The 10,400-nt window shown below is 42.2% G+C and overlaps 1 protein-coding gene across 1 annotated transcript; it reads right to left on the bottom strand.

Moving 5' to 3' along the window:
- Positions 1-230: 230 nt before the first annotated feature.
- TCF21 (transcription factor 21) lies at positions 231-3,365 on the bottom strand. The gene is made up of 2 exons (XM_019732708.2): positions 2,564-3,365; positions 231-779 (listed from the first exon to the last, which is right to left on the bottom strand). Exons 1-2 carry the CDS (start codon positions 3,011-3,013, stop codon positions 690-692), a joined length of 540 nt encoding a protein of 179 aa, XP_019588267.1. The 5' UTR covers positions 3,014-3,365; the 3' UTR covers positions 231-689.
- Positions 3,366-10,400: the final 7,035 nt, after the last annotated feature.

Genomic DNA, 10,400 nt, shown 5'->3' with positions numbered 1-10,400 from the left:
AAGTAACCTGCAAACCTGAGAGACCAGAGGGTTTTTTGTTGTTGTTGTTGAAGTTTCAGTGCAAAATACCATCTGCATCTTCATAGAGGAAATCATATTTACTTTTCTTCTACCTCTAGAAGTTTGGATTGAGGTTCAGAGAACCACTTTTATTATCAAACTTCCCCATAGTTACCCACTTTTCTATTCCAAGTAATTATTATTTTTTTAAATCACACCAATGTCAGGGCTTTTAGCAATATAAAGAAAGATTTATTTTCGAAAGTAGCAAAATTTGTTTGAAAAAAATATATATCTTTAAGTGAATTACTTTATAAATGTGACTGTCAAAGTCAGCTATTCTATGATCTACATTTTACAACATATTGTACAAAAGATACACATTGATAGGCTCTTATTATCTATTCATATATTTATAATTACATATTGCACTTGGACCAGCAAGGCTCGCAGAGTCATTCACGGTAGAAGTTAATAAAGTTAAATAGATGGGAATCTTTGTAAGTACAGTTGATCCCTTCTGGTTTGGAAACGAATCTCCTCGTCGCTGTAAAGTGTTCTCGCGGGGTGGGACAGGGAGAGGAGCTTTGCAGGGGGAAGCAGAGACAGAGAGCAGGGAGGGCAAGGGTCGCCTTCCCGGGCCCGCTCCCCCCTGGGAGCGCGCCTTTCCCAGACTCGCACCTCCAAGGTCAGGACGCCGTGGTTCCACATAAGCGGCTGGCGGTCACCACTTCTTTCAGGTCACTTTCGGGCTTCCCGGCCACCATAAAGGGCCACGTCTGCAGGAGAGAAGAGGGTGGAGGAAGTAAATGGCCGTGGAGGAGGGGTTGGGGGGGCTCGCAGACTGAGACGGAAGGACAGAGAGCCCTGGGGGCCGGCAGTGAGTTGGACAGACCCGTTATCTCTGCAATTTACTCGGTGTCCGGGTGAGCCTTGTGGCTGGATAAAGCAAAAAGTAGTGTTGGCGCCAAGTCACCACCCCGGGTGGTAGAGCAAAGAAGGGATCACTTCTTGGGTTCGAAGTGAAACCCAAGAGAAGAGGACCGTGGAAAGCCCAGCGTGGCTGGTGCAGTGGCACAGCCCAGAGGCAGATGCCACGGTGAGACTGAACAGGGAAACCCAGAAGGACCTCTCGCCAACTGGGCACTGGGTTTGAGGCACAGCGCCCTCCTAGCCCTACTTTTGAGGCCGTGGTCGGGTTTCCCAAATGTCTTGCTTCTATTCCAACATCTATCTCCCCGCGGCCAACTTTCGTTTCCTCCATCACAAATGCGGACTTTGCTCAGTTTCTAAATTAATCGAAAGAAAAACAATAATGCTAATAAAAGAATACACACGCGTATTTTATTTAAGATCGTCTTCCTAGTGGGCTGAGCAAGCATAACTTTCTCTTCCCTTCTTCGTGGTGTTTATAATAAAGCTCACTTAAATTTCTGATTCAAAGATGAAGGCAGCAGCAACTGTAAATGAAGTCACTACTTTCATTTGAGCTCCAGATTTTTTTTAAAAAAAACTATTTACTCATCTCATTCGAAAAATAAATTGGAAGAAAAGAAACGATTTTCACGGCAAAATGTGGTTTTACCCCCTTTCCCCAATTCCTGAGACTAACTCAGTGAGAAGAAGATTCAAACCTCGAAACCTCTCTCACTCGTGCTGGCCGATAAGACGACTTTTTAAGAGGAAAACCTCTCGTTCTTATCATATATAAACAGAGGTGCTAGTAAGTTGTTTTTCTTTCCAGTCAGGAAGTTTTAAAATTAAATCAAATGAAAAAGGAATTAAATATATTTCTTAAACCGTAAAATGCATTTGAGAAAAATGGTAGGCTCAATGAGCATTATTTTTTTAAAAGACAAAAATAAAATGTTCTTAAATCTTGGATGAAAGTGATCTTTTAAATATTATTTATTACACTAATACTCGTGAGAATGTACTGGTTATGCTGATAGTTGCTGGAACTTCTGGAATTTAAAAATGTTAATCCACCTATAGAAGAAACACAGAATATTTAAGTAGTTGGGGACTTAGATGACAATTATTGAGGGCATGAATGTGTCTATATGTAATTATTATATAACATATACATATATGTACATATATATATATATATATATATATATATATATATATATATATATATATATATATAAACAGTTGGGTGTTTACAAGAATTAGAGAGGAAAATACAGTTCTATTCTTTAGAAGCATGAAAGGATCAAAGTGCCCCCTGGGCGCGCTACATCTTGTCAGGGCTCCGGGTCTCACACAGCCCCTTTAGCCCTCATGGCGCGGGTGCAGGGATCCCCCTCTTTGCTAGCTCAGTACACTTGAAACTCCTAATTGCGCTGCCACGTTAAATACTCGCATAAATCATCCCTGCTCCGGCGGCTTGTAAGACAGAGCGAGGGCAGTGTGGGGATCTCCTATAATGGTCCCTAGAGACTCTGGGCTGGTGGTGGCCGAGGTGCGACAGTCCCAGCCCGCGGTGCACACCACGGGCAGAACTGCCGGAGCGCTGGGAGGGGACACCGCACCGCAGCAGCCACACCAGAGAACTTACCAGGTTGACCGGGTGGATGTAACCGTTCTCGTACTTGTCGTTAGCCAGGATCTGCCTCAAGTGGGCGATGTAACTGGACGCCAGCCTCAGCGTGTCCAGTTTGGAGAGCTTGGTGTCCGGGGGCACCCAGGGCAGGGTGGTCTTGAGCCTGGAGAAGGCCTTGCTCAGCACCCGCATCCGGGCCCGTTCGCGCGCGTTGGCCGCGTTGCGCTGGACCTGCTTCCCCTCCTGGCTGACCCCGCTCAAGGGACTCTTCTTGGTGGGAGCCTTTCTCCTCTTGCCCAGGCCACCGCGGCCCTTCTGGGGAGACCCCGTCTCGCAGTTGGAGCTCTCCTCGGTGCTCTCATTGGAAGTCACAAACTCCTTGTTCGAGTCCATTTTCAGCCCGTCGCAGTCCAGCATCTCCACCTCTTGAAGGTCCTCCACATCACTGAGGGAGCCCGTGGACATGTTTGCGGGAGAGGACGAGAGAGAGAAAGAGAGAGGGAGGGGAGGAGAGGGAGAGAGAGAGAGGGAGGGAGGGGAAGAGAGAGCGAGAAGGGGGGGGGGAGAGAGAGAGACAGAGAGAGAGAGAGAGACCCCGCAATCAATGGGCCCTCCGAGTGTGTAGTGTGGAGCAGCCACCTCCTGTTGGGAGTTGGAGTTGGGGTCCTGGTTGGGTCTCACACCCCTTTCCCCTTTGCAGAGTTGTGAGAAGGAACCGCCAGGGCTTCTTTGGGAAGGAAACCGACGCTGTTTCCCCACCCCCGGAGTCGTGGCCGTAGTGGAGTGTGAGAGAGCGCTGAGGAATTTGGTGGACACTAGGAATTTATCTGGGGAATAGAGAGGCGGATCCTTGCAGCCCAGGGGAGGGGCCTGCCAAGCCCCAGCAACGCTCTGAGACCCCTTTCACAACCGGAGGGAAACTCTCACGCCCAGGCCCCCATTCCAAAGTGTAATGTAAATCAACTCAACTGCAACACTTAAATACCAGCCAAGGAGGAGCAGGCCCCACCCACAGCCCCTCTCCTGGACTCGACTCCTAAGGCCTGCTTTCAGTCTTAAGAGGTCATAGCTGGTTGTATGTAGAGAACTTGAGGAAAACGACCAGATCCTTTTGCTTTTTCTGGGCCTTCGAGCCACAAATCTCACAAGCATCTCCCCGGCCTCCTTTTTCACCAAGAAAACACCAGTTAAAATCCAGGCAGAGATCAACTGTGTCCCACCAACACCCTGCAAGACTATGGCTTTACCAAGGTATCTTCTCACCTTATCTTAACTGGGGTGAATTACGAAAAGAAGTGCTTCGTAGAATCTTTAGGATAGTGGCAGAGAAAGTACCAAAAAATCCACCTGCACCTGGTCACTTTAAAAATATCAAGGAACTGCCTGTGTGTATACAACATACTCCCATTGCACACCCTCACACAACCACACACAAGTCAGTGGGAGTGGGGGTAATGAGACAGAGTACTTTGAGTGTATGGAAAGCATTTTGTTAGTTAATAATCTTTTCTTAATGGAATTAAAACTTTCCTCTAAATGTCTTTCTAGAAATGCATTTAATATTGTCTTAAGGATCTTAGTTGTTCTCAGACATCATCTTGCCTGGGACTTCTTGTTTTCTCTCTCTGTGTGCTGCTGCCTTTGCCTTCTTCTTACATGCTCTTTGCTAGCAGGGTTCCTCATGTGAAACTGACATTACAAAGCACTAAACAGTATCATCCTTTTGAGAAAAGTTCGTTTCCATTACTAACCCCAGCCTGCACCGTCTTTCCTGGAGAAAAAGAAAATCAGGGAGTAATTGGAAAAGCAAAGGGAACCAGACCTAGGAACTGACTGAAATCAACGAGATGAAATTAGAGAGACTGAATGCAGGAATCTCTTATACTACTTCTTCTCCAGGTTTTCTTTCCTTACAATTAGGTGTTGAAGATGAGGGGCTGAAACAAAGTATAAGAGTGGCATCTGAGCTTTTGGCTGGGAGTCTGCACCCCTCTCCTACATTAAGATATCATATCTCTAATCCTGGGCTCAGCTGGGAATTCACTAACCTCTAACGTTTTGTTTTGTTAGCAGGGTCTTGTTTGCTTTCCCCCTATGCTGTAAACTAAACAGATTGTCAGCAAATCAGTCTTTATTAATGAATTAGTGAGACCCCCACCCTTCATCACCATAATATCTTTGCCCAGGATTCAAAATTTGTTAATCACCACTGTAGAGATTTATGAGCTCTCTTATTTTCTGTTGTTTGTGCAGGTGGAGATTTAAATGACCATATCCACCACCAAGATTTATTGCGAGAATGATTGATGTTATAAACCAGGAAAAGGACTCTTCCCACAGCAGGGATGACAGAAATATCAAGTTGAAGTTGCCTTTGTCCATGTGCACAAATGACCCAGTTCTACAATAAAGCATAATAATTTAATCTGAGATCCAAGACAGCATTAGGAGAACACCCAGCAGGCCTGTTAAACTTTTCCCCACGGATTCCCAAACGAGTTTTCTTTGATTTGTCCTCCCCCTTTCCCAGTCTTGGTAAGACATGAAAGTTAAAGTTATATTTAGACTAAAAGAGATATATGAAAATGGTCATTCACCAATACTTTGTGAAACATGTGTGTGTGGGGAGGGGCTACTGAGATATCTGCAAAATAACCATAAGTAATTAATTTATTTGTTTGGGCTCTGCAATGGGATTATAATTAAGAGTCAGAACGATGGCTTTACCACATGCCAGGCTATTAAGCAGTAAAGACTTTGCTTCTTGGAGCCACTCTTTTTTGGGGGGAGGAAGAGGGTTTGGGTTTCTGCTATACCTTAGCTGGTAGGTTGGTCAGGCTGTTTGGGGGATAGTAACAGATGTAGTAATGCATACCACTGAATAGATTTCTGCTGTCTATTTTTTCAAGATCTGCAACTTAAAAATAATGATTTTTGGAAGGGAGCAAAACTAGCTTCATGCCACAAGCTGCTTTTTGTGCTTAGAAATTAGTATTATTAATTTTTTTTTTTTTTTTTAGATAGCAAGAATTAAGTCCATTTATCCTGCAGCAATACATACATTTAGTTTGGGAAGGGCTAGTGGGTTGATAATGAACTTCAGGGTATTTATAAAAACTCTCTAAGGGATAGCTACCAGTTTGGGAGCAAGATGTGAAGAAGGCTGTTATTTAGGTGTCGTGATGTGAAGTCTTGAAGAAAGTAGATTAATATAAATAATACTTTTCTTCTTTTGACATTTTGTGTCTATCCCTGCTAATAAACACTATGGGACACATGGGTGAGGGAAATGACTTATTGTTGGATTCTACTGAGAAAATCAGTGAAGCTGTAACTTAAGCTGTGCCAAATTTTCCCAAAATATAAACTATATTCTGTGAGAAGAGAAGCACTTTTGAGAAACTGTATTAACTCTTTCGATAACAAGAGAAATACTTTGAACATTACTGTTTCAGAGCAGTAAATGGAAAACTAATGGTATGTAAGCATGAGGTAGTTACTAGAAGTTCTTACCTTTCTTCTAAGACAACAGTGATGCCCCAGAAACATCTGGTCAATTTGCTACACACTTCTAACAATTTGTTTTTCAAGAAAGGCTATCTTTGAAAGATTTCAGTGCAAAGGAAAATTTATCTCCAAAAGTTGTAAAATGAAGATTAGGCATGGAATGTATCCTTGAACTTAAATCCTGGTTTATCAACTGATAAATTTTCAGGAAGCTCAAATTTGATTCAGTTGCAATTGGTTGGAATAATTTGCTTCCTTTTTTTATGAGAAGGAAAACATTACAGGCTTCTTTTGAACTGGCTTCATGTGCCATCACATTCTCTTTCCCAGGGAAGAAAAATATGTCTTTAAACTCAAATTTTAATCCTTTTTCTCATATTCCCCATTATCTGGCTAGAGGCACACAGGCTGGCAAATTGACGAAAGAGCCAATTCTCTCTCTTGTTTTTCCCACTTGTAATTTACACCTCCAAATGTGTTGTTCTCTTTATTTGATGGGAACCTCCACCCCTGCGACAATGTGCTAACCTTCTATGCAAATTGTCGCGCTTTTCTCCATTTGATTTAATTGTCACTGTACCCTTGGTTTGCTGCTGACTGATTGGTTTCCATCTTCTGCTCACAGACCCACTGAAATCGGACTCTATTTTATTAAATTTTACCTTTAGTTTATAAAGTGAACACTGTCTCCCTTTACTTGTACCAAATTACAGTGGTGCTCATCTGTGATATTTTGGCCACCAAAGTGAATATAGCACTAGTGAATGAGATTAGTGGCTCCCTACGGAAGTCAACAATGGTGATTTGGGGTGCTGCTGTTATCTTTACCTGCTGTCATTTATGATCAATGAATCATAAATCCATTCAGTTATCAGAAGTCCTCTTGGTACTCATCACACCCTAACTCCTTTCTTTCACAGGTAATTCAATGAATTGTAGATCAGATGCCACCACACTAAGATTTAAAGTGGCAAACAACAACAACAAAGTCTAAAGAAAGACTCACCATGATTCTTTAGCTCCAAAAGGTTAATCTTGCATGCCACATGCTCCATCATGTGACTTTGAAAGCAGCCAAGCTTCTGCACATGAAGGTCAGAGTTTACCTCAAAGAGCAGGTGTGCTGAAGGAAACTCAGGCAGATAGTGAGAGGAGAAAACTTTACAATTGCAGTTTAATGTTCTCCTAAGTCCTCCAAAACCAAAATAATTTTATTAGGAAAGAAAGGAGGAACAACTGAACCATCATGTGAAGTTCTTTGCCTCCATTCTCCTATTTAATGTAGAATCTTTCCTTTCTGTTTTCGCTACTATAGAAATAGCTGCTATAGGAAATGAAAATCTTAACAGGAATGTGTGCCAGAAATTTCTGCCATAACAATGAAGTTTTAGAAAAACTTGCTTGAGTGATGAGTTTTCAGTATTTGAATGTAAAGGCTGAGAGCAAAGCTTCCCAGGTTCTAAAAAGAATAAATCTTGTAGATTATATGAGAGATACCTGTAAAGCATTTATATGTGAAATATGGTTTATTGATGGCTATAAAACAGATGCATGCTGACTTGCTGTCAGCCTCCTTCTTGTCAGGTGAAGAGAAGATGGGCACTAGAATCAAAGTCCCCTTCTGGTGATTATCTCTTTGTGATTATGTCCTTGTGGCAGGTGCTTTTAGCCTTGAGGAGCCAAGAGTCACAGAGCTCTTGGAACCAGCAGTAAAGTACCGAGAATATGCTTTACTGACTTTAGGAACATGAAATATTTCCGGGTGATGTAGTATTTTAAAGAGAACCCCCAAATAACAGATTGTCAGAAATGGAAGGGGCTGAGAAATAAGGAGGCCCTAAATGGTCAAGAATTCTGTGCAGGTTCACATAAGTCGTCAGGGACAGTACTGCCACTTGAACCTCTATCCTGATTTGCCTTATGATTCTCCTTCTGTTAAACCACATTGCTTTTGTTTTTCCTATTCGAATAATAATAAGAAATGTGTAAGCAAATTTATATTCTATTATCCCCTATTTAGTAATAACAATCTATAACAATTGAACCCTGAATTAGATAAAATGAGATAGATTTGAGCAGTTCTGAAGTACAATGGTTGGAACCCTGTCTAATGGGGTTTAAGTAATGTGGTTCCAGAATTACCTTGTTAAAATAAAATCTCATCTTTACCATGTGGGCCTGATGGTCAACCCAAAGGCCACGCATTCAGTGAACACACCCTCACATCTGCTCCGTTTTCTTCATCTCCTCTGCTAAACTCTGGTTCAAGTCACTGAAATATTTTACTCAGAGGACTACAAAAGTCTCCTAAAGGAGCTTTTTGTTTCCATTCTCAACTTTCTAAAATCCATTTCCAATAGAATGGTCCAAGTCCTTCCCCTACTTAAAATTCCTCAAAGCTTCCCATTGTGTGTAATACAGAACCCACATCCCTTATCATGGCTTGCACGATTCTTTACTTTGCTTATCACCCTCCAACCACACTGGCCATGTCTGTCCCTCAAAGACACTGTGTCATTGCCAACCCCAGGATCCTTGTCCTCATTCTCCTTCTTGTCTGGATGCTCTCCTTTGGTCCTCTGCATAATTGAGTCCTTGTTTTTCAGGTCTAAGTTCAAGTGTCACCTTCCATATAGGAACTTTCCTGAGCATCCACTTAAGAATATTTCTGTCTCGTCACATCCTATTTTAAGTATTAATAATAAACAATAGTAACGAACATTTTCTAAATATTTACCCAAAACCAGGCACTGTTGTAAGCACTTTCCAGATTAACTCTTTTGATTCTAATAACAACCTTATGATATAGGAATCTTTCAGATAAGAAAACTAAGGCACAGAGAAATTAAGAAATGTGTTTCGTTCACAAAGTTGGTGTCCCAGTTGTCTGCTATTGTGGAGTAGCCCACAATTGTGACTTAAGGTATTATTATTTCTCTTGGTTCTGTGGGTTGACTTGGTGACTGGGCTCAGCTGGGTGGTACTTGTGTGGGGTTTCTCATGTTACAGTCAGAAGGCATCTGAAGCTGGACTCATCAGAAGGCTTGAACAGGCTAAACTTGAAAAGTGACTTCATTCACACACCCAAGTTCTCAGCTGGGTTAGCTAGAATACCTAAGGTCTGGCCAGGCATCTCTCTCCATACCACCTCTGCACATGGCTTCCTGAGCCTGGCAGTCTCAGGAAGTTAAACTTTTTCTATGGTAGCTGGCCTTTCTGAGTGAACATTGCATAAGACCCCAGTGGAAGCGGAAAGTCCATTTATGAAAGTCACACATCACTTTGGCTTCACCCAATTGATCATAAGTGAACCAGATTCAAGGGCCTATAAAAGAGCAGGAGTAATACCAGGAGGTATGTTTCACTGGACAAAGGGGTGGGCATCCTTGGAAGCTGGTTAGTATGATGGATACATTTCAAAGTCTGGTTGTAAACACAATCTGACTCTAGAGTCCTCATTTAGACCACTGTTACTGTTCTGAAATTATTTTGTTTAATTGTGTTTACTTTGTTATTGCCTCTCTGCCCTTTTTCCTCTACCCCCTCACTATAATGAAAATTTCATTAGTGCAGGGACTGTGTGCTTGGCTCAGTTGTGTGACCAGAGCTAGAGCTTGGCTCATACATAATATGTACTTAACAAATAGTTGCCAGAAGACCAGATATATATTCTAGACCATAGCATATGGAAAGTACACTGCAAATTATAAGATATGCACATTATTTAGAGTACTGACACAACTCAAAAATACAGTGGTTTAGACAAGCCACAGATTTGCTTCTCTCTTTCTTACATGCTGGTCGAGGCAGGTGGTCCAGGGTGGATGGGTGACTCTCCTTGGCAAGGACACCCAGAGACCCAGGTTCCTTCTATCTTGTTACTTGGTCATCCGTTGGGAGATGCCTGCACATTCATAGGTGAAGTCAGCTTACTCTTACCAGCCCTCAGGAAAGGGGAAAAAGAGGCTGGAGGGCAAGCAGATTCCTTCATGATGGGATCTGGAAGTCATACATATCACTTGTGCTCCCATCTTATTGGCCTCTCTAGCTGCAAGGAACGTTTAGGGAAATAGTTTCTAAATATGCTGTACTAAAACTCAGAGTTGGGGGAATCCATTAGTAAAAAGAAGGGGAGCCAATGCAGTCTCTGCCAGTATATTTGTAACATAAAGTATAAAGTTAGCTGTATGTAGACTAGAATATTTTGATTCTGATAGAACATCAAGATCACAAGTTCTCTATGAAGTTTATAATTAGTTCAAATCAAGTACCCTTGGGCTTCACTTCTTACTTGGAGCTCAGAAACAGTTGAAAAATATTTAATAACCTACCTGTGACTACATAT

The sequence above is a fragment of the Rhinolophus sinicus genome, linkage group LG05 (genome assembly GCF_036562045.2).
Source record: "Rhinolophus sinicus isolate RSC01 linkage group LG05, ASM3656204v1, whole genome shotgun sequence".
NCBI lineage: Eukaryota > Metazoa > Chordata > Mammalia > Chiroptera > Rhinolophidae > Rhinolophus > Rhinolophus sinicus.
This window is presented reverse-complemented; position numbering and strand designations above follow the sequence as displayed.

Bases quoted from the DNA above. Each gene is read 5' to 3' on its own strand.
- TCF21 (XM_019732708.2), bottom strand. From the start codon at position 3,013: ATGTCCACGGGCTCCCTCAGTGATGTGGAGGACCTTCAAGAGGTGGAG. The intron at 780-2,563 runs GTAAGTTCTCTG...TCTCTCCTGCAG, and splicing joins ACATCCACCCGGTCAACCTG to ACGTGGCCCTTTATGGTGGC.